The 25,729-nt window shown below is 38.2% G+C and overlaps 1 protein-coding gene across 1 annotated transcript; it reads right to left on the reverse strand.

The window, feature by feature from the left end:
• Positions 1–1,237: 1,237 nt before the first annotated feature.
• Positions 1,238–24,200, reverse strand: LOC136884236 (ras-related protein Rab-24). The gene is made up of 5 exons (XM_067156297.2): positions 24,000–24,200; positions 23,695–23,783; positions 23,426–23,552; positions 14,506–14,656; positions 1,238–1,403 (listed from the first exon to the last, which is right to left on the reverse strand). Exons 1-5 carry the CDS (start codon positions 24,111–24,113, stop codon positions 1,279–1,281), a joined length of 606 nt encoding a protein of 201 aa, XP_067012398.1. The 5' UTR covers positions 24,114–24,200; the 3' UTR covers positions 1,238–1,278.
• Between the last annotated feature and the right edge of the window lie 1,529 nt (positions 24,201–25,729).

The raw sequence follows: 25,729 nt of genomic DNA on the forward strand, positions 1-25,729 counted from the left end.
CACTGAACTGGTATTATTATTATTATCATTATTTTTCTTCCACAAAAGTTTACAACAGTTTATCTGTAAACAAGTTTTCATATTTTCCAAAGTTTAACAAGTCAATTGTGATTGAATACCTTTTACATTTGAAGCTATTACAAGAAGATGCCTAATCTATGGTAGGTTCCAACAAAGTCAAAATATCAACTTTCCTAAAGCCGCTTCTTACCTTCTGAATGGTACAAAGATAACAGCAAAACATCTTGCTAATACAAGTGCAACACAGAATACCTTCTTCAGAGCGTGAACACACATTTCTGATGAATGTTCTGAATATTGTTCTTTTTTGCTGCTGTTTATTTATAGGAATGGTTCGCTGAACTTTCAGTCATAATTCAAAGAACAGAAGCCTTTCTTCAATTTTGAAATAAAAACCCCAATAACATGGACCTGAAGATTATTGCTATCTTAGGAACGCTTTGATTTCTATTATAAACAAGTTTCTCAGATGCAATACAAATAGGAATATACCTCTGGGCTACTTATTCTTATAAAATGGATAGCAATAGGCCTGAAATATCAACAGACTGAGCAAAGTGTATGTATATAACTCTGGTAAAAAGTATCTATGTTTTGAAATATAAACCTTAAATGTTATTCTGTCTTATAACATATCAAAACATAAGATTGTAAAGCTTAGTGTCCCATTTAATACGGACTTCCAGGGTTCAGTCTGACATCTCCATATATATATTTATTTTTTCATTCACATATTTACACCTTAAAATTCTTTTGGATCTTGAAAGACTTATTTGATAGTAATAACCACATTAAACATAAAACTTAAATAATGAGTGCTACATAAAGAATACTGTTAAAAGTGTCATGTTCTAGATGGGTTATTGGAAGATCAATATTAGAAATGAGATCATATTGATCTGCATACGACAACAAAATCAGCACTTTTATCTTTGTTAACTCAACAAAGGGATATATTTTTCATAATGCAAAGAAATCTTCATTCGAGCTGAAAATCAGGTAACATCATCAACATGCATGCAGCCACTGCCGACAGTCAGTCTTGCCACCAGCTATCACACAGAGCACTGTGGAAACCACGTGAGTGATTTCTTACGATGACAGAACAGCAGTGGCTGTACGCATGCATCCAGCACACAAACTGAACTGCACTTCCAGATACATCAGACTCCCTAATGTAAGAAACACACTCGACACTCACAGCCATAAGAAGATCTGCTTCACAATCTCTTTAATAGTAATACATTGTTCTTATTTTCATAAAGCACCAACACAACAACTAGATCGTTTCTCTTTTGCATTCAAGGAGATTGTTTCTTCCACCTGTTTTGCATTCTCAGGACATTCCATATAATCATCCGCTATCATCTGGAATAGTTCTGCTGTAAAAGTAAAGGATATGGAACATTATACATAAATACAAGCCAAAATGGCAGAATAATTAAAAAAAAAAAAAAAAAAACCAACCTTAATATAATTTGATGAGGGAGTTTAATAGCAGAGTAGCATAGTAACTCCATGTACGGGTTGGAATTAGGCCAAAGCATATAAGATTTAAGAAATAAAAAGGTTATGTCCTTGTTCTCTTTCACGTACAAATGGAGGTCCAAATACTATGATGACAATATCAATAGTGGCATAAAGTTACAAGCTTCTCTGATGAATAATAATAAAATAAAAGCAGAGAAGCTGAAAAAAATACAGATACAGAGAAGGCAAAAATATGAAAGGATTACACGCCAAAGAATAATGATGGAAGTTTGTAGTTTTATGCAATTGCAAGTATTATGATCACAACCATAAGGTTTATAGTTTCATCAGGAACCAAAACCATAGGGCCATGATATATATCATTTCAGAAATTGAAGTGGTTACGGTATAAAATTAACAAGTTGAGTGCCAAGCAAAAATCTGAAAATTTCCTCTGTGGACCACTAATACTGTACATTTTATTCCCTGCCATTTCAGTAGCAATATTTCACCATGCATATAATTGAAAAGAAGATAAAAAAGGAAATAAAGTAAGTGTGACCTCTCGGAAAACTCGTGTCCGCTGGGGCCATGGTGGTCATGCAAGTGGACTCCAATCACACGTGTACGAGCGTTGGATTTTTCCTTTGGAGCATGAATTTGATATTCTGCGCTATTTTTCGGGTGTACTTGGTTTCTTTATTAATGTTTCAATTACCCTTTTTGGGTAATCTTTGTTTATTTTCGTCAGACTTTCTGTTGTGCTTTTATTGGCTTGTTTTGGGTTCATAATTGAAACCTTTTAACCTCCTGAGGCCTGGTGTCCTTTTAAAAGGACACTGTTCAAATATGGATCATTTATTTATATTTAAAAAATTAAATAAATATAAATTGAGCAAAAGTTTGTGTTACCAATTTTTGGAAATTCATTGACCTTGGTGTGGTATGCTTCTCACTTCACTATCACCCACCAAGGCACTGTTAGGGAAGTAAACACTTTTATGAGATTTGACCAAAAGAAAAATGGTCTGGGCCTCAGGAGGTTAAAACTTTGACGCTTGTATAAGCTCACGGCAATAAATTTGAAACTGTTCAAGTGTATTCAGAAACTTTGAAAAATAACTGCGAATTTTGTGGAAATAGATTGAGATTGTAGATCGGTAACTTAATTCCTGCCGTAGGCCTACTTAAAATACCAGATTGTTTTCTTTTAATTTTATTTAAATGATGGCCATCTTTTGAATTTTGAGTTGATCGTTAATTTTTTCTTTTTCTTGTTATCTAAGTTTCATTTATTAATTTTATCATGTTGCAGCTCACTGAGCACAATTTAATAGTATTGTTCATTCTACGCTGTTAAACCACTTTTAAAATAGCTTAAAATTAAATCTTTGAAACTCAATGCCTGGTTGGTCTTTCTTTCAATTAGTTGTACAGGATTACCGGTTAATACTGTACCAGTTTTATCCTAAGTATCCACGGGAACTTCTTGTTATCTAAAGGTAAGTTTTCTTTACTTTGGTAATTAAGTTTATGTGGGGTATGTGCCCAGTGATTAATTTCATCTTTATGTATTCATTTTACATTCCCACCTTGTGACGAGGAAAGATGATGATGATGATACTTGTTGTTTTTAAGGGGCCTAACATCTAAGGTCATCGGCCCTGTGATGAGGAAATAGGGGAACAACAGAGTGAGACGTGTCGTAACTGCATCATGTGGTAAGGATGTGATAATCTGATAAGAATTCTTAAAAATAAATTATGAATGTCAAATCCATCTATTCAATACAATTTATTGTATAACTTTTATAATTTCTTTATAAGAAACTTGGCCAGATTACAGTTGTAAGTCAACAGGAAATGGATCTTGAAGTTTATCAGTGCAAGGATATTGTAGGTGACAATTCGGGGTTATTCGCACAAAAATATTGAGCCTACCTACTTCTCTCTTGAGTTCATGTGTTGGCACTCAACCACTGGCGTTTGGTATGTAAAAAGTACTCTTTTAAAGTAGATAGTAATATCATCATCCATTTCCCTTGTCCAGCTCCTGCCGGACTGGGACGTTTATGGCACCTTCCCACTTCCTCTATCCGACCTCCATTGGTCCTCCTTAAACTGTCTTCCAATCCACATTTCTTCTAATACTATTTTTAATAATTTTCAATCACCTTAGTCTGGGTCTCCCTCTTGCCTTCCCTCATTCTACCTGGGTTTCCATAATCTGCTTCGGCATCCTTCCCTCTTCCATCCTCTTAACATGTCTGAACCATCTAAGTTTATCCCTTTCCATTTAGTCAAAACGCTTTTCCACTCTGATTTTGTTCCTAATGTCCTCAGTTTTTACAATATCCTTTCTTGTCTTTCCTATCATACTTCATAAACATTTCACTTCACCGGCCTGGATTTTATTCTCCTGTCTTTTTGGCAGTGTCCAGGTCTCCACTTCGTACATCAGTATTGGGCAGTAGTAAATTTTATACATCCCATCTTTACACTTCCTTCTTCCGCACCAGGTTTCTCACTCTCTGGTAGAATGCATTTCCCTGTTGAATCCTTTTACTGATCGTGTGCAGCCTTGCAGCCTGCATCAGTTCGCTTCCCAAGTACTTGAAGCTCACCACAATTTCAAGGTTTTGTCCCTTTATTTTTATAATTCCCTGGCCAGGCTTAGTGGCTCAGACGGTTGAGGTGCTGCCCTTCTGACCCTAACTTGACAGGTTCGATCCTGGCTCAGCCTGGTGGTATTTGAAGGCGCTCAAATACATCAGCACCGTATTGGTAGATTTACTGGTGTGTAAAAGAACTCCTGCGGGACTAAATTCCTGCACCTCGGCTTCTCCCAAAACCGTAAAAAATAAAATAAAAAAGTAGTTAGTGAAACGTAAAGCAAAGAACATTATTATAATTCCCTTCTCTTTTGGTCAACACTCTTACTCTTTTCCACGCTGATTTTCACTTCATATTTTTCAATAACCTCACTAAATATGTCGAATTGCCCTTTTACTTCCTCTTATCCTGGATGATGTGATGATTATGAGTAATATTGGTAGTCATTAGTCTGTTATTTCAGGATGTTAACACTTTCCTGTGACAATTCCCTGCGTCAGTATTTGTCCATCTGTATCGATGTTGTGATAATGAAGGCCAAGAGTGTGAAGGGCCGGTGGATGATGACAATACTGGCAGAGCAGTGACAATGCAGAAGGGCCAGCAGTAAGGAAAACAATAGCATTAGCAAATCGTTAAGTTTTATGATAAAGAGGCCCCTAGAAGAAGCTGGAAGCTGATTAACAATGGAGCAGGCATTGGATGTGGAAACTAAGACAATCGTCTACAGACCTATATAAAGAATGAACCTGACAAGGCTCAGAAAGTCTTATGAAAATAGCAAGTGAGTTACGAGAGGTCGTAAGTCCTGTGTGACAGCAAGTACTGTGGTGAAATCTAGATTGTCTCAATTACGCTGCATACAATCAGGTGTGAGGTGAACTGGTCTGTAACAACGCTGCACTGGAGACAGGAGCTTGGTGTGCAATATGTTCAACCACATGGTTAAGATTATCAATAAGTAAAAACTGTGTCGAGTTGAAAACTCTAACACTAGTGAATTTTCAAATAACTCTTAATATCAGTTTAATAAATTTAGTGGATTTTTTTTTAAGTGCTGTGCTGATGAGAAACTGGCTAACCCCCATGCCTGCTCTCCCTTCTAGAGAATGTAAAGTGTGCTCATCGCCAGTTACAACACTATAGTCGACCAAAGCGAGTGTGATTTAAAAAAAAAAAGTTTTTTGTTGTGGATCCTTTGCCCCTTCTGACACCATACTGTATGAACCTGCACGTAATTGGAATGGCGGTAGTGTGGAATGTTGTGTGTGAGGAAAGGAAGATTAAGGACATCACAAACACCCAGTCCCCAGGCCAGGGATATTAACCATTACAATTTAAAAACCCTGACCCAGCCAGGAATCAAACCCGGGGCCGCCGGGCGACAGGCGGACAAGCGAGTGTGATAATCAACTTGTTGCTGAAAATCCATTCAAATCGCCCAAAGAAAGGTGAGGGCCACGAAGGCCATGAAAATAGAAGGACTCCCTAGGCCTCGAATGCTCCAATACCGTTGGCATTGGAACAGAACAAGAGTCGACCAAGGGAGGTCCGATAGGTTAGATGAAAATATCTGACACGATAATCTTCAGAAGGAAACTGCTGGAAGACAATCTTCTGTGTCCGTTCAATTCCAAAAACAGAATTGGTGCAATTAACAAAAAAAAAAAAAGTTTAAGGACTACATTAGTTTCCTCAAATATGTGCCTCCAATCTACCAACAGTTTTATAAAAGCTCTCGAGACAAAACATGTGAAAAAGAAGAGGATGCAAAAGAATAGTAAATACAGTCTATGTTGATTAATAAGTGTTTACGTTAGGCTATTTATTATGCTTAAGCACCTCTGTTTCTAATGGTGTTGTTCAAACCCTGTATTCTGACATCACAGTTGTTTTTGGACTTTGATATGATTAAAGACAGAAAGATGAAATTGCGTTCATTTGTACCATTAATATTCGTCATCAAATTCAAGCTATGACCAAACTGGTGAGAAGTGAATGGTTATGTCACTCTGTCGGTGGTGGTGGTGATAATTATTGTTTTAAGAGGAAGTACAACTAGGCAACCATCCTCTATATAACACTAATCAGAGAGAAGAAGGAGAAAACTGAGGGATCCGACACATTGAAAAATGAAGGTATTGCCCAAAGAAAGGCAAGGGCCACGAAGGCCGTGAAAATGAAAGCCTCCCTAGGCATCGAATGTTCCAATACTGTCGGGGTTGGAAAAGAACACGAGTCGACCAAGGGAGGTCGGATAGGTTAGATGAAAGTGAGGAGCCTGGCACAAGTGATGATGATGAGTGTTGTTTAAAGGGGCCTAACATCGATATCATCGGCCCTTAATGGTACGAAATGGAATGACAAATTAAAAGTCTAAAATTCTCCACTGACCAGAATTCAAAGCGTGAGAACGAAGAATGAATGGACATGAATTTAAAACAATCAGTGGAAGCGACCCGCATGCTTTACATTCACAGAAACTGACATAAAAGAATGGGATTACTGACCAAGGGACTGCTGCTATAGCATAACAATGAATCGATGATGCTTGCAGTCTAAAGGGGGTCCAAAATCCAAGTTATCGGCCCCTCATAACGGTACTGATCGCTAGGAAAGTAGAACCATGGTATTTGTCCATATTGCAGTACTAATCAAAAGTAGCAGAAACTTGCAGTATTCCACACATTATTGTACTACTCACAGGTTATGAAATTCGACATATAATACAGACCTATGTTTTTCTCACTTTGCGGCGCCATTTACAGGCATCGCAAACCTATAGTGTTCATCACATAAGAGTACTAACCACAGGGACCTTCCACTATCCCGTGGTGTTCCTCATATAGTGGGTACTAATCATAGGCAAGGCAGAACCATGGTAGCTATCATCCCACGGTCCTGCTCATATGGTGGTACTAATCACAGGTACTGCAAAAGCCGACTGCACGGTCCTCCTGTGTGCTACTAATCACAAACCTATTTGGTACCTAATATAGTGGAACTACGCGCAAGTAAAAGCGACCCATGATGTTCTCCGCGTAGTGGTACGAATCACAAATAGTTTCATGGCTCCAAGACAATCATCCCCTGGGTCGCCCCTTACGACAGGCAGGGGATACCGTGGGTGTATTCATCTGCGTCCCCCACCCACAAGGGGTAGTGTGTTTGGTCCATGAGAGGTATTTTATTTCCTTCAAGTCCGCCGGCAAGCCGGGTAGGACCCCCCTATCCGCCACCTGGGACGCGCCACGTGGGAGTATCACCTCTCCCCCTGCTACGCCAGCATAGTAGGTTCGTGGTCCTGGCACAAAAAAGTGGAAGTAATGCTGGGACTCAGCTAAGGGGCCCATGGTTGCCAACCCCAACTTCAAAGTTCAGAACCCCTGGGGCCCCTTGTAGTCGCCTCTTATAATAGGCAAGGGATACTGTGGGTGTTATTCTACCACCCCCCACCCACAGGAGAACACAGATGATTCCAGTTAGATGAAGCATTGCAGTATACTTCCCTCCAATTGATAATAAACAAGTAATATACTGTTTTGTCTTTCAGTATTCAATTTGCAAGACTTTTTCAATTCTCTATTTGTAAATTTGTTTGTAGCCACATAACTCATACCTTTGAATTATTAAAAAATGAATCCAACCATTGCCACCCTTGTCTTCCTCTGTTTTGCTTACCCTCCCAAGCAAAGACCATCATTCTCCTGGGCAGTCTATCCTCTATTATTATCCTCACACCACCACCAACGAAGCCAGCTTCATCCATAAAGTTAATTCCTAACTTAGATGTTGTGTCCTCCCATCATAGTTTCCATCCGTTCATACCAGCAATCAATCTTGCTACTTTCATATCTGTTACATTATCATTCCCTTACAGCAAAGTTGGTCTGCAAACAGAGCCAGCTTTTAAATGAATTGATAAAAACTCATGGTTTGGAATATCTTACAACATTATAGACAGGGACAGGTGATGTCAAAATACTGCCTTTCAGTTTATTTTCGTAGCAGATTAATTTTGAGTGGAAAAAAATATTCACTGCATCGGCCAAAAGGTGCAGCTTATTCCATCCCAACAAAATAGATGGAGATTGGCAAACTCCCTCAAACAACCGACAGCAAAAAGATATAGCATTTGGAAGCAATCAACTAAAAAAAGTAAATGCAAGGCACTTCCAAATGGTCTCTTTATTGCTTACAATTTGTTACGAGCAACTGATTAAATACACTGTTATGCAGATTCCAAGGTTCAATCATAATGTACAGCGTGGGAGGAAACTGAAAATTAACAATGCAATTTAAATACAGGAAATAGAGAACCATAGATTGTCATTTTAAACAGTAAATAACCATGCAAGTAGATGAAGCAAGCTGAAAAGCCAAACCCACTCAGAACTACACTTTTTTTAGCTTCTCTGCGGATCACCAGTCTTCGGAAAATTGCATTAAAAATAGGATTACAAATATCCTTTGAGAAAACTGAGATCATGCCAATGAAACCCCTTGCCATAAACGAAGTCATCATATATGATGAAAAAATTAACATAGTCCTACAATTTAAATACAACTTAAGTGAGAAAGCAACATGGATAAATAGAACCAACAAAATGAAAAAAAGCACAATTTCTATTCTGGTCAACTTATAACAAAAAATGCTTGTCAATAGACACTAAGATCCAACACTACAAAACTGTAACTTTGCCCGAAGCCACTTATGCTTGCAAAACCTTGTTCCAAATTGAAAATGATAATATCAGATGGAAATGTACAAATTTGACAACCAGTTCAGAGCACTTGGAGTCACTTGGATGTAACTGTCTATCAAGAGATTGAACCAGTTACCAGCACGATGAAAAAGAATCTCTTATTTCTTTCACATCTTACGGTTAGCAGAAAACAGGATTTTATGACAACTAGTGATGAGAAATCTGGGAAAGGAAGACAGGAGGGTATTGGATAAAAGAAATTGAAGAGGATCTCCAAACAGTTGGACTCAAAATTACAGATGCAGAGAACAAGAATAAAATTACCACCCTTCTTAAGAATCACAAATTTTCAACTGAAATGATGCACAGAAGGCCTGTAGAGATTTCAGACGAATTAAGAACACTGCAATCAGAACGAATGAAGAAGTACTGGGCAGATAAGAAGAATCAAACAGTACAACCTTCAAAGAAAAAGTATACATGGAAGACTCAAGTGGTCCAATGTGGCCAATAAAGTTAATAATAATAATAATAATAATAATAATAATATGAAGACAAATTTTCCCTGCTTGGGAAATGATCAGCCAATCTTGGGTCCTAATTTTGATACTTTATATCCTTTGCATTTTTTCTCAACTTTTCAACTTTCCTTTCAGAGGGTATGTTCCCAAAGTCTGTAAATGTACAGCAGAAATAAGTAGTTTGTATTTTTTGTAATTTATTGGAAACATCATCACCAACAACAGTACCCATGAGGTGAAAAAAATAAATGTTGATGGCTAAAGAAAGCCTTCCAGACAAAAAAAAAAAAAAAACAACTACTAACCAGTAAGTACCTAAATATCAAAACAATGAAGGTATTTTGTGAAGAGATTGGCGTGAAGTGCACTTGAACATGGACATGGAAGAAGCAGAGACGTGGATGAGGAGAGAAGCGATCCAAACAAGCTGGATGGAGAGAAGTAACAGCCAGATTATCAAGGAAATTGCTGGGGGAAAAAAGATCTGATCCAAGAGATTGAAACCCAGAAGGCAAAACCTGTGGGGCATATCTTCAGACCCAGTGACTTCCTCAGCAACATTTTTGAAGGAAAAGTTGTTGGAAAGAGCAGAAAGGAAGACCAAGAGAGTCACTTTGATATGAAACACATTACTATATACTTGCAGTTTTACTTTAGGAACTTCTGGGATATTGCCACTGACAGTCCTTCAAACTGCACGTGTTAATACTGTACTGTATAATTCTAGATAACATGGAATACATCCTAGCCTGTCTGTTTCTAACTAAGGAAAGAGAAATGGTGAAGATATATTCACCAGTCCAGGATTTTTCTGAAGAAACACGATCATCATCATCATCATAATTTCTTCGCTCCAGCAAGCCGGGTGTGGTTGTGTATGAGCCTCCTCCAGTTTGTTCTATCCATCCACAGATGCTGCTCATATATGCGACACCAGTTCGCATCTCTAATTTCGAGGTCCTTCATTATCTGCTTTTCCCAAACATCACGAGGTCTTCCTCTTGGTCTCTTCCCAGGAACATTGTGGTCAAAGTATGTTCGAGGAGTCCTGTGAGGGGACATTCTTTTCACGTGACCATACCATTGCAATCTCTTCACTTCTAGAGTCTCCAGCAAACTTCTTTCCAATCCAAGCTGTTGTGGGATATCCACATTCCTTATTTTATCCATTTTTGTTTTTTGTAGACAAGAACAGAGGAACTTCATTTCTGTTGCCTGAAGATGACTCTTTGTTGGTCCAGTAAGTGTTGCTGCTTCCAGGCCATACGTCAATATAGATACTATATATATTTTGTACAAGCTTATCTTGCAAACTAACGGAAATGTTTCATCCCAAAGTATTTGACGTACAGCGTGATAGAATCTGGAAGCTTTCTGTATTCTGTTACTAATCTCTTGATGTATGGTATTGTCTGATGACAGAACACTACCTAAAAACTGGAAGTTGTCTACAATATCCATTTCCTCATCTCCAATTCTTAGATGAACAGTTTGAGAGTTTCTACTCATTACCAAACCAACTGTCACTTTACAAAGGTGAAAAATGAGAGTATCCTCCTAATTCAATACATCATATATTCCATCATTAGACGGAGTAAACAAATTCAAACATGTTTTGGCTCTTGAGCCATCTTCAGTGAAAAATGAGGGGGGTTGAAATAATTAACATAATATAAGTTTTAAAATGCCAAAAAACATAATGAAGGAGCAAATGAAAAAACAAGCAAAAGAGAGCCTAGACAGAAACAAAATTAGCACAAATATACAATATTTACACCAATATGTGGAGCAAAAAACAACTCACTGCGACAAAATTCAGTGAAACAGGTGTTAATTTAAAATAATTGAAACTAAAAATTGTGTTAACCTAGATTGAGAAGATATTGAGAATGCTGCTGTTTCTAAAGTTTTAAATTTCATCAGTGATTTTTTTCCTTGTCACAGGCTTTTTGCCTGCACGTTATATTAGGCTTAGTTTCTCAAAAATGAACTCACAGCCTACTTTCGCTTCTGCCCTCGAACCATCCATGTAGACAACTACTGAATCTGGATACCGGCCAACAACAGATAGGAAGAGCCTCTGATAAATTGAAGGGGTCCGTGTTCATTTTTGGGCCAGTGTGAAGATTCAGGATTATTTACCTTGGTCAACTGACAAGACAAGAAATTGAAGGTACATCAAACAATCTGCAACTACTACCCAAACAAATACCAACCGGTTGCACTGCTCGTGGATAAGCAGCGTACAGCCAGCGGTTTAAGTTTTGAAATACACAGGGATAGCTTAGGTGAAGTAATATCTGTCATAAATTTGCAGCGTAGGGACAATAGCGTTTGTTGGCACTTCATGTGTAGAGGCAGTGCATCAAATTCACCAAGTAGGCTAGCAATGGAGCTTCTACGGAATGTTCCCGTTGCCAATTTAACTCCACTGTGGTGGATGATATTCCGTTTCAAGAGGATGCTTTGCCTCACTGATCCATATGCTGCACTGCCATAGTCTAACCTGGATAAAATGTGCCCTATAAAATCGTAGGAGCACTGTGCCCCCACGTAGTGCTGTTAAGAAACTTCAAAATATTCTTTTTCTTAGTGCATTTCACTTTTAACTTGATTTACCATCAAAAAGGAGCCCAAGAAATCTGTACGAGTCAACTACACGAAGAGCGATACGCCCCTCACCCCCAAATAAAGCTCAGGATGGTGAAGAGTGCGCTTGTGGCAGAAGTGAACTACAGAGGTCTTTGCAGTTGAAAACCACAAGCGACGTTCTATGGTCCACTGTTCTATTCTCCTAATAGCTTGCTGTAATTGTCGCTATGCGACTGCCATACTTTGTGAGCTATAATGCAGAGCGACATAGTCTACACAAGGTATTACTGGTGAGCCAGGAGCAGCAACAGTACCGTTTTTGGCAATCGCGAACAGAGTAACACTAAAAACCAATCCCTGTGAAACTCCATTTTCCTGAACATGATACTACTCGGACATGGAATAGATGGAGGGACAAAATACTTGCAATATAAACCGGCAAGTAACATTGGAATTTCCACTGATGCTGGACTGAAAGGATGCCATATCATCATGTGGTGTCATAGGCCTTTCCTAAATAAAAGGAAACAGCCACCAAATGCTGTTTTCAGATAAATGCATCCTAGATAGAACTCTCCAAGCATACCAAGTGGTCACTGGTGGAGCGGGCAGCTCAAATACCACATTGTTACTCGGATAAAGAGTGCAAAAGAGAGGTTAGGAATCAAACATAGCAAGGCTCACACAATGTTGCAGCACGTTACACAAGGCTGTCAACTTAAGACCTTAAGTCAGGCCAGTTACAAGATTCTTGGTCTGTATTGGTTAGGTGCAGCTAAAGGAAAACCAGTGGTCTGGATTGATTACGCCTGGATAGTCACAAAACCAATGACCTGGATTGGTTAGGTCTCACTGGTGACAAGGTCACTGGGCTTAGTCCCCAGGTTAGAGCCACAAAGCAGCCCACAGACCTCTAGTATCACCTGTGACAGCAGTACATTCTACGTTCAACAGTGGACAAAACTTTAATACATTTTCATCGGGGATACAGCTCTCGCATCCCGCTCACTCCATCACACTTTCCAATCTTGTGGTATCATTATTTTTACTGAATGTGGCAGCCCTACAGAAAGACATAATTATTTATTTATCGTATGACTTTTAGTGTCAGGAGATTCTGGGGACATGTTTGGCTTGCCAGGTGTAGGGCTTTCTATGTGATGCCCATACAGGACCTGCACATCTGTATGTAGGATGATGATGATGATGTAGAGTGAGGGTGAAACCCAGTGTTGGTACATTGCCTATAGCTTAAAGATATGAACTTCATTAATGTTTCCGCATTGAACTGAGATCAACGATAAGGTATCTATTGCTGTCGAATAGCACCAAGGGTCCATCATCTGAATTTAAGCCCCCTCCTCGGGTCTGCTCAAAACTTTATGTCCTCATCCAACGGACAAATCACCATCAACAGCATCATATACCCTCACTCCATATGAGCACTGCGGAGAAGTTTGGAATTTAATCCAGAATTTTGGCATGCAATCTAGTGATTAGAAATTGCTATCCTGCCAGCCTGATAGTGAACGGTCTGACACAGTGGTCAGCCGGTTTGAGTCCCATTGGTCGAAAAAAATTTATCAACAGAATGTTAGCCAGCAGGGTAGGGGATTACATGCCAAAATCCTGGATTACATTCCAAACCTCTCTACAGTGCTCATATGGAGTGAGGGCATATAACGCTGCTAATGGTGATTCATCCTTCAGATGGGGACATTAAGCTTTGAGCAGACCCCTTGGTGCTATTCTACAGGAGTAGGTTATGCGTCGGCACTGGGTTTCACCCTCTCCCTTCCTACTATCATGTATCGTGTCATTTCATTTCCTTAAATTTAACTCCTCTGATGAGGTTGACATAAGGAAGGGCATCCAATCATGAAAACCAGCCACGACAGATTTATCTCACCTCATACCCATCCCCGTAGAGAAACGGGACAAAGGTTAGACAAACAGTTTCTCCACAAAACACTACCAAAATTAGCACAGGATGTTGGGGTTTCAGTGACTTCTGTATATACATAAACAAATTATTAAAACTCAAACCTAACAAAGGCACATAAGTTTATAATTTAAAACCAGCTGATCTCACAGCACTTGTGCGTTATTGCGAGCAACTTCTGTACAGTAATTGGTGAATCGAAATGTGTGTACCCAATACAATGCCTGTATAGCTGTGGAATGACTGAATTTCCAGCATTCGCTAGGAGGTGAGAGTTGAGTTTAGTTTCATTCCTTATATTGTATATGCAGATTTACAGCTTGAAGACGGTACAGGCCGACTGTGGGCAGCGGGTGTGTGGGATGCCGGCAGGCCAGTCACATACAAGTAGTCAGATTTCATACAGAAAACCCTGCAACAATGCTATACCTCAGTCATTTTCATAGTGTCAAAGCCAAAGATGAGACAGACAGATCAATGAAAGTAATGTCTCTACTGTATGAGACAGAAATGCTTCTTCACCAGCATTAATGAAGACTAGAACACATCACTCAAAGCCATGGTCTAATCAGCCTCCAGGTCTATAACCAACATAAGAAAGAATTCCACTATTAAACACATTCTACAAATTGAATACATACCAACATTTTCTCCTGTTTTACTTGATGTTTCAATGTACCTCGCTTGAATTCCATCTGAATATCGCTGAACATGTTGGAGGTCAATCTGCCGTGATGCATTGTTCTCCTGAATGGTGTCCAATTTTGTCCCAACTAAATATATTTTACATGTCTGGTGAAAGAGAAGAGAAGAGAAAAATGAGTTTGTTAACTCACAGAGGGTTAATACAGAAAGTAAAACCAGTATGATATATAAAATCTCTCTCTCAGATGGCACAATTTCATCCAATTTAATTTACACAACTTTCTGACACTACAGGTTATTCAATTTATTATAACAAGCAATCATGTTCATATTTGTCCGTATTGACTATATAACTTGAGAAAAAAATATATAGAGATCAACCAACTTATCAGTAGACAATATCATAATCTAAAAAGATTACCGATTCATAATACATTCATTTCTTTAAAATGTGTTTATGTGCGTGCTATAAATCTTATTTAAGTATGTGTGTGCTGATGATGGTTCCAAGAGCCGAAACATGTCCACTTTTGTTTGATAAATAATCTTGCCATAAAATGCCAAAAACCGACTAGTGAAGCAGTTATTTAGTTACTTAAATATGTAATATTATTTTTTAAGTAATAATTATAATGTAATCACTTTACACAGAAAATCATGAATAACGCAAATAATAATAATACAAATGACAGTAAACATATTATGGAGGATTCTGCACTTAGTGTAGTCAGCATTTCAAACTATATCATTTGATTTCATTTTGTAAGAACAGAGTTAATGTTTGGTTCCTACTGTGATAGTACACACCTCAGATCACTTTCAAAATCTAGCCGTGCTCGGTATTTTGATTTGAGGTAAGCCAGTGTAGAAAACGCAAGATTCACATAGATATACAAAGTATGTTACAAGTGTTTATTTATATATCCACCTATTCAATAGCTGAAAGAGAAGAGAAAAATAGGTGGATATATAAATAAACACTTGTAACATACTTTGTATTTACGTACATTTCAATACGGACCTAACATGAGGATTATAACATGTCACATAGATATGTCGAAGGAAACTACACAATACAATTTTTTTTAAAATGTTAAAATTATTCCCTGTAAATTCATATTTATCATTCATATCATTCATATTTATCAGTTGATTTATTACTTTATTTCCATCTTTTTGTCATTTTATTACATTTCTTAGACACGCAGGAAAAGTTCGTGTAAAAAATAAAAGAAATGGAATAATTTTTACTATAATTCACGGTTTTTGTACTTTTATAATTTTTTAAACATTTCATTACACAACTCACAATTGGCTTTACGTTGCACCAACACTGATAGGTCTTACGACTACAATGTGATAGGAAAGGGCTGGAAGTGGCCGTAGCCTTAACTCAAGTACAGACCCAGCATTTACCTGGTGTGAAAATGGGAAACCACGGAAAGCCATCCTCAGGACTGCCAGCAGTGGGATTTGAACCCACTATCTCCCGAATACTGGCCGCACTTAAGCGACTGCAACTATCGAGCTCGGTATTACACAATTCATAAGTACAAATTTCTAGTCCCAACGTTATTATAAAGTACAATAATATTAGTAAAAACATTTTTCTATGTGTACGATTTAGCAGCGACGAAGAAAAGCTTTTGTAGTACAGTAAATTCTTCCCATTTTCACAACTTTTTACTGTTTATAGCAAATTCATGTGTGTTTTTCATTGCTCACAATGCCTCCCCCAGGTTGAGAACTGTTGGTCTAGATTAGTCATGCTTCTTTTCTTTTCTCATTCAGGTTGATATAGAAATAACTAAAATCAGTCAGAGAGAGAGAGAGAGAGAGAGAGAGAGAGAGAGAGAGGAATATGAAAGGAACACACTATAAGATGAACACAATAGCAGGTCAGTGTGTGATGAGGGAACAACAGAAATAGGAGACGAAGACAAACACAGAAACACAAAAGGACAAGGACAATCTCCACATCTTCAAATAGACAGGCTGTCTCCTCATCAATCCCCGTTCTTCTACATCCATCTCTTCTCAGCCCCTGACGAACTCTTTTCTGCTTACCAACTTCTTTTTTTTTTTTTTTTGCTAGTTGCTTTACGTCGCACCGACACAGATAGGTCTTATGGTGACGATGGGACAGGGAAGGGCTAGGAGTTGGAAGGAAGAGGCCGTGGCCTTAATTAAGGTACAGCCCCAGCATTTGCCTGGTGTGAAAATGGGAAACCACGGAAAACCATTTTCAGGGCTGCCGACAGTGGGGTTCGAACCTACTATCTCCCGAATACTGGATACTGGCCGCATTTCTTACCAACTTCATTAGGAGGGCAAACATCAACAGTCATCAAGGGGCCATCTTGACAGATCTTCAGTCAATCGATCACATCAATTAATCTTCAATGATCTGCATTTAGGGTGGTTGCCCAGGTGGCAGATTCTATATCAATTGTTTACCTAGCTTTTTCTGGAATATTTTCAATGAACTTCGAAATTTCCCTTGATAATTTATTCCAATCCCTCACTCCTCGTCCTATAAATGAATATTTCCCCCAATTTGTCCTCTTGAATTCCAAACTTATCTTCATATTATGATCTTTCCTACTTTTAAAAGCTCCACTCAAGCTTATTTTTCTACTTATGTCATTCCACGTCAACTCACCACTGACAGCTTAAAACATGCCACACATGATGATATAGATTCCCATTGGCAACCTGAAATATTTGTCCCGAATGAGTAAATTTATAATTTATATAATACCAATATAGTTGGTCCGTTATTGGACATTATAAATTTTCCAGCTAACTCATTCCTGGTAGCCAGCGATTCACCTCAGTGTACTAAATTGGGCTCATCAGTTGGTAAATAGCACACCAACCAAGACACATGTCTAGTGCATAACAAGGGGGCCACTGAGTAGGCTACCTGGAGCCACCGACAGTACCAATGCACTATGAGATACTTTGTCTCATTTTCAAAAATTGATGCCAATATATCATTTCATTTCATCTGACATTCATTAATCATTGCCCCAGAGGAGCAAGACAGGCTTCGACAGCCGGCAGAATTCCTATCCTTGCTGCTAGATCGGGGCTTCATTCATTCCATTCCTGCCCCTGTCAAATGACTGGAAACAGGCTGTGGATTTTCATTTTTCATTTCAAAACAAATAAAAATGAAAGCAATACCTGAAGCAGTAGAATAGAGAGAGATCCTTCCTTCATGCTTGCCGGGGACCCACCAACCTACTGCTAGAAGTATTCATACTTATATAGAAGAAATATGGGACTGTATAAATGTGTGTTGCTATTGGCTGGATAAGTTTGCTATTGTTTCCATTAGACCTCACATTATGTCTGGCCTCACAGCTGCCACATTCAGTGAAAGTAAGAAAAGCGCCCAGTTTGAAATTGCAGGCCAATGGTCGTCACTCGCCGGACCTTACCTAACCGTAAATATGCCTATGTAAATATTTTAACTGTATATAAGAACATCATGTAGAATGTAATTGTATATTTGTATATTATAATTTTAAGTGGTGATGGAGGCACTTTTGTGTATATGGGGCTATGCCCTTTCTCCATTCACCATCCCTAAATTGTAACTACAATTAGTGGAAAATAAATAATAATAATAATAACCAGACCAATGGTCTGAGCAGACCTATGCTGTTGTCGCAGGGAACACTAGAGGCCTGTAGACCACATCACGGCTTACTCCCACCTCCCCCCAAGACCCCTTTTGTTTGTCAAGCAACAAATGGTCTTGTTAGTCTCTCGCCCATTGCTTGGTGTCCTGGTAAAATTCAACTTTTGTCCATCCAACATACTAGAACGCACTAAGGTGCACTGATCTGCCACGTAGGTTAATGCGCCAACATTGGCGGCCCTGTTTACTAAACCCTGATGGCGTCCGAGCAATGCCATATTGGATTTCAACTTATCTTTTGGGTACCTGCAATCACACTTTTACAGTGTTTATAGTCCTGTATACTTCCTTTCCTGAAGATAGGTACTATTCTTCCCTTCTTCCAGTCTTCTGATGTCTTTTCCTTCCATATAACTCTCGTCATCCAATACAGCCACTGGTTCCCCACCTCTGAAGCTGCTCTTACCATTTTCACACTCACCTCATCCAAACCTCAGGTACGATTACTAAATATTTATAGTTCACAAGAATACTTTAAACCAGCACACACTGTTCAATACTTTTACCCACCAGTCAAATACAACTACAGGTCAGTTTTGGTAAAGGGACCAACTGAAAGGAGGGACATAAGATAAATTCAAAATTGGACAAGGATAAACTTTGCTTTTCACAAGTTCCTATCTTCACAGACGTGATCATCATCACCGTCGTCATAATGGCCCGGATTTTGACGACCTAATACATGCTGAAAATTACCTAAAAACCTCAAAAAATGACTTAAAATGAACAAGAAAAAGACATGAAATGAAATGGCGTATGGCTTTTAGTGCCGGGAGTGTCCGAGGACAAGTTTGGCTTGCCAGATGCAGTTCTTTTAATTTGATGCCCGTAGGCGACCTGCGCGTCGTGATGAAGATGAAATGATGATGAAGACAACACATACACCCAGCCCCTGTGCCAGCAAAATTAACCAATTAAGGTTAAAATTCCTGACCCTGCCGGGAATCGAACTCGGGACCCCTGTGACCAAAGGCCAGCCACGCTAACCATTTAGCCATGGAGCCAGGCAAGAAAAAGACATAAAAGTATGAAAAAAAATAACTTACCTAAAAAGTAAATATGTGCAATGTCCACATTAGGCTACCTTTAACTAGTAATGGAGCGAATACAATTAATAACACAGTAGTAGTAGTAATAATAATAATAATAATAATAATACAGAAACACCCGAGAGAATATTTTAGTCCTTTTAAAAAAGAAGTAGTTCTAACAGAAAAATAACTGAGCATATATGTCATCGTTATGATATTATGCAATCCCCGCAATCCACTGATTTTCTGGATACCACATCTTTGTCGCGACCCATATGTAGTTGAATGGTAAATCTTTTACCCGCTGCCTCTTTCAGTTCACACATTTTCCTTCAATGGCATTCCAACACTTGAAGTGAATCACACACAAATAAAGAAAACTCACACTGTGTAAAATGAAAGTAATAAGCACGTATATGTATGTTAGTACTCTTGCACAACCTCGCTGAAATGTGAATTAGTACCTACTACACTGACAAGACCTCTCACTACCAACACAAGCCCATCCAGATTAGAAGCAACGTCTCGTCAATTTCTAGGGATCTGGATTTCCAAAGACTTTGGATGAAGATTGTAAAACGTTATTTTATCTCACAGTTTTCAAACTGAATACCAAATATTTGATGTCTGAGCACGTATATGTATGTCAGTACTCGGGCACAACCTGACTGAAATGTGAATTAGTAACTACAGTGACATCACCTCTCACTATCAAGACAAGCCCATTTATTGAAAGCTCGGGTTATTTTATTTACTCGAGTCAGAAGCATACAATAGAAATTTTTTGATTTGGTTTTACATTACAATTTAGTAACAATGTAACGGAAGGAATTTTACACATATATGCCAAAATGGTATTAAATAGTCTTTGCCCAGAAGCGAGCAACTGCGACTGCATTTCCTTGTGCCTTGAGCAAATCCTCCTCACTTCAAGAATCGGGGCAACACGAGCACTGACACAGATGCTTGGTAGTCTGCACCTCTCCGCATTCACATAGTGCTGACACATCCAGATATCCCCATAAGTTGTCCTTAGACTTTCCAACACCTGTTCTTAATCTGTTCAGTGATCTCCATGTGATCCAGTCCAAGTTGTGTCCGGCTGGTAAGCATTCAGCTGGTTTTGTCCATGTTTGAAGACTGCTATTATACAATTACAATACGATGAGTAGTAATTGGGCGTACCCTGGGCTACGTCAGACTATATTACGAAATATGCTGACGGCAGATCCTTTCAAATCCAGAAGCAATTATAGAGCTCGGACTATATTCAGATACATTGATTAGCCAACTTAAATGCATAAAAATGACTAAATAATAAAACAGAACAAAGAAAACTTACTTAAAAACAGGAATTGAATGCAACGAATTGCTCAAAATGACAAAATAATGGATAAAATTTCTAAAAATGACTTTACAGTAAAACAGGAAAAAAAATTATGAAAAATTACTTAATAAAAACGCACTTCTGTTATCAGAAAGCCATGAGCAGGATTTATATAAGTTAGCAATGAGTACGATGTAAGAGTTAAAAGATGATATCAAAATTTGGGCAATTACCGTCGTCGTCTTCATCATCATCAACAATTCTTTGTATCACTCCTTTTTTTTTCCCCTGCAGTACTTGGCAATTTCCCTCTCTTTTCAGTGCTTATCCATTTTTTTTCAGACAATGCACTCTTTCAAAATCAAGACTGATGATCTATGAAGAATGTCTCCTCTCAAAAAAATTGCAATAGTATAGAGGAGACATGTAAAACTAAAAATCTCACAGTTCTATGTAGCTTTAACCCTCATGATCTTGAACTACAGAACGTATCACTTCACTATGAAAGAGTCAAATATACTGCCCAGTATACGAACTACTGCTGCCTTGGAGCAAAGCTGTGCAGTTTGGTGTCTGATACGTGAGAGGTATTAGCTGCCTCTGTGGATCAGTGGTAGAGTGTCGGCCTCCGGATCCCAAGATAGCTCAAACCCGGCAGAGGTAGTCGGATTTTTGAAGGGTGGAAAAAAGTCCATTCGACACTCCATGCCGTATGATGTCGGCATGTAAAAGATCTTCGGTGACACATTTGGTGTTTACCCAACAAAATTCATTAAATCTCAGCCATAGACACCCAAGAGAGTTTCGGTTTACTCGGTCTGCCATCTAGTGGGCGTCAAATTGAAATGACTGCACATGGTAGCTGAGGCCATATGATTATTATTATTATTATTATTATTATTATTATTATTATTATTATTATTATTATATAAATATTCTGCAGCACTGTGCAAATACCTAGGCCCCTAAGCACTATACATAGCTACAAAATATCTATACTGAACAAGTTCCCTCTTCCATGCAAAACAAGTTGGATATATCAAGTTCTTACAAAATATACAGGGAGAGTCCTGTAAGGGTTGCCATCCTTCCTGCATGTTGCATGTCGGTAAACAAGAGTGAGGTCGCTGTCACACTGTTCCCATATGCCCGTAGAAAAACGCATTAACTTGAATGATGGATAATCAGGTTGAAAAATGGATAGAAAAGAAAGCAGACCTAACCACTTTTCCCTTTGCAAAAATCAAATGATCACAAATATGTTTCTCAATCATGGCCATCCATCAACGGCTGCTAATTTCAAATGACTGCCAGCATTAAGACATAGCCTGCGGGGTAACATTATCAGGCCATCCATCCATACCTTATATCATAGCCTGCACAGTTGCTAGGATTACACGCTAACTTCCGTAATGCAAATTTTCAGATGACACCCAGTCGTAAGACAAATTTATGTCAAGAATGACAAAAACTTACCATATTACAGTAAGAGTTGAGAATGCTCTCGCTCAGTCTGTAAACAAGTGTTATTAGCGTATGATGGTATTCCCGTTCAATCTTCGCAATTCAGCCTCATGAATCTTCAAAATTATGTTGTAAATTGCATTTAAAAATCAACAGTGAGTGAAAATATGCCGTCCAACACTTAATTTAGGGAAGCCACAGAATGCAGTAAATCAGTCAATTACTGCAGTATAAGAAGCAATCATGCTGTATGGAAGCTTATCGCACACTAGCAGAGATCATGACATTACTGGGAGAGCAACATGGGTCAGGCAACTAATGCATCAATCCACGGCACAGGAAATAACCGTCAACTCGACTGACGCTTGCACGGTACGAGGATGAACAAGAGAGTTGGTCCACAGTATTTAAATAAGATGTACGTTATCTTCTCTTCTAACTATTATAGGACGAGATTTAGTAACAATTGTTTAATTTTTATCCTTCCCCACAAGTTGAGTTTTATTATTTCAAGTTTTTAAAATAATGATGTTAAGTTTTTCTTCTCCTGCATCTTTAGAACTACTGAACTTCGCTTTTTTTTTTTTTTTTTTTTTTTTTTACGTCGCACCGACACAGATAGGTCTTATGGCGAAGATGAAACAGGAACGGCCTAGGAATGGGAAGGAAGCGGTCGTGGTCCTAATTTATTTGTTGTTTAAAGGGGCCTACGTTCACTTTAAAATGTTCAACAATGTAATGTAGTTACAACAAACTCAAATTAATAAGAGCTCAATAAAACTTTATAATATTTAGAAATCTCATTTTCTAATTAATTAGGCCTATATTTCTTTGGCATTTGTGCACAATCAAAGTATGTGGATCTTAGTGCTAATGGATGGCTATAATAGATTAAATAATAATAGTAATAAGGATCACTCAAAAGAGTATAAAGATAATAGATTAAATGACACCATCTAGGCTACTCTGCAGGCAACTTTATGGCCGAGCAAATGTATGGAGTAACATATACGTGAAGGAGGTAGGATTTCTTAAGAGCCAGTCATTTTCATTTAGCATAGGCCTAGCTTGTAATCCCATTCTAACTTACTCTGGCTTGTACAAAACTTTTGCATGGATAGCTGTAGGCTACCTCACTCTCTATCTAGCCCTCTCTCTGTGCACAATGAACTGCTGAGATATGTGAAGGCAAGTGTATGTTTCCCTACTGACAATAACGTATAGCCAATAAAACAAGAGATTAAGTTATTTTGGTACTAGCTTTGGATAAATAAGTTCTTCGTTGAAACCTAAATCACAGACACCTTTGTATTAAGAGATAAACAGACTATTGAAAGCAATTGAAGCAATCCATTTAAAAGCACACTGACTTGAAACAATCATACCTCTTCATATCCTCTCAATTCAGATATCCAGAATTTTGCTCGATCCCACGATGGTCGGCTACCGATGTCATAACAAACAATAGCAGCTTTAGCACCTCGATAATAAATACGGCTCATTGCTTCATACCTGTAAGAATTATTTTCATTTTTACCAACTGAGTAAAATAACCCACAAAATATACGAACACTATTTACCACTTTCAAAGTAATTCACATTCGATTAGGCCTAATCACATAACAATACACTTTAGGCTATACAGAAGATATACCTTTCGCTTCCTGCGGTGTCCCATATTCCAATTACAAAAGCCTTTCCTTTGGACTCAACTTGTTTAGCTGCGAAAGCAGCTCCAATGGTCTGTTGTACAAAGGAAACACAAGCATGACTTTAGGTAAACATTAAAGCAAACAGTACAAAATTACCAAATAACGTTCACGAAATTAATAGCCATACCAATTCTTCTTCACAAACAGCATGATTGAAACAGATAATACCATTCTCACTACATAGAAAGAGAAAATATCAGCATCTGTGGACGAACATAACCCAGATATTATAGGTTATACTACTCACATTTTGGTAAGGAACACATCCTCTAAATCTATCATAAACGTATCTCTCGAGTAAACTTGTTTTTCCAACATATTCACTACCTAACAACACTATTTTTAAATCTACTCTGCTCATTTTGAGGAAATGGAACTATCAAGACCTCGTCATTCTCTCGATATTACATGACTCATGTCACTGCCTTCTTGGTTTACATGAAGTGCGTTTCATGCTCTCTGCCATGCCACTCGTACAACATTCCTTCCTCAAGATGCAAGGAGATAACAAATGTGAATCATACTACGTTAGTTTGCCATGAAATTCGAGTGTAAACGAATGTTTATTGACAGTCGTTAACATCTGTATTAATACATTTGCTATTTCTTCCTCTAATCCTGTATTTATGTATAAATCATGATGCACATCCTATTTCTAAGAAACGATTTCCTATTATTCATATTAGTCCGTAAATTTTAAAAAAAAGTAAGTAAGAGAAAAATATGTAGGTAGCGAACGTTTCCATTCTTTTGCACAAGTTACATAATTGTGTGCACGTCTTAGTTGAGAAATGTTATAAAACATACGGTATACTACGATAAGGTAATTCATGTTCCTATTCCAATTACGGTGTCGAAAGAGTAGGTACGTTATAAATTTTATATTTGCTACCAGTTTTTGTTTGTTCATATAATCCTTCTCATTTTCTATAATAATACAAAATGTAATAAAAAGTTTATCCGTCCCGCTTTATTAGTTGCATCTTTTCCCACCTTCAGTCGCCACTAGTCGGATAAGCTCCCAGCTGTCAATCGTGTGCGGTTCCTCAGGCATGGTTTTTAATTATCCCCTCCCCTCTGCATTATAACTGATTTAGGATATTATTTTAAAATGAAACCAAAATTAGACAATGTCTTCTTATCCTGAATCGGCTTTGTCGAAATACAGCAGTAGTTCCTGTCATGTGAGTAGTCTACCGCTATATTAGATTCTGTTTTTGCAGTATGTCAACACAGTCTGTCAAATTTGGTCTCTGTAGAATTTAGTACAAACATAGGCTACTCTAAAATGTTAAGGTAAGGAGATAGTTCTTTTGAGAAGTCCTTGTGAACACTATAACGTTGAAACTGGTCGTGAATGAAGAAAGCTTTTAGAAATCAATAAATGACGATCTTCTAACGCTGTAGCAGAATGCGGCATGTTTTGGTTGGAAGCGTAACCATGACAGTCAAGTGAAATTTGATGCCGGTCAGCTGATCCGAGTGTTTTCTTAGCGCTTTGCTGCTTTGTACATGTTTATTGATTAATGGCCAACTGATATCAAAATTGTTTCTTTTACGTAAGGTATATACAGTAGAATATCAGCGAAGAGATAGCATATATGTCGGTTTGCATTCGCATAAATCTTCCTCAATGACTTACAACTGATGATTCGCGGACTGTGCTATGGAGCCATGAATTATGTCTAGGATTATTTCCATTTCTTCTTGTTTAAATTAGGTGTTGCAGTTTTCCTACCTGACTTCTCTTCTTTGGATGGACTTATAGATTAATTACACTTAATCCTCTGACTGTTTTAAGAGGCAAATGAAAGGGGCGACCACGAGGCACCTAGCCGAGTCTTCCATTACTTATATTTATTTATGCCCAGCTCTTCATTTCTCATCTTTCCTATCTGACCTCCATTGGTCAACTCTTGCTCTTTTCCGACCCCGACGATATTTGGTTTACGCGGCCTAGGGAATCTTTGATGTTTA

The sequence above is a fragment of the Anabrus simplex genome, chromosome 12 (assembly GCF_040414725.1).
Source record: "Anabrus simplex isolate iqAnaSimp1 chromosome 12, ASM4041472v1, whole genome shotgun sequence".
In the NCBI taxonomy this organism is placed as follows: Eukaryota; Metazoa; Arthropoda; class Insecta; order Orthoptera; family Tettigoniidae; genus Anabrus; species Anabrus simplex.

Excerpts from the sequence above, each read along its gene's own strand:
- LOC136884236 (XM_067156297.2), bottom strand. The coding sequence starts at position 24,113 with ATGAGCAGAGTAGATTTAAAAATAGTGTTGTTAGGTAGTGAATATGTT. Across the intron at positions 23,553-23,694 it reads GACACCGCAGGAAGCGAAAG|GTATGAAGCAATGAGCCGTA; the intron begins GTATATCTTCTG and ends TAATTCTTACAG. Across the intron at positions 1,404-14,505 it reads TAAAACAGGAGAAAATGTTG|CAGAACTATTCCAGATGATA; the intron begins GTATGTATTCAA and ends TTACTTTTACAG.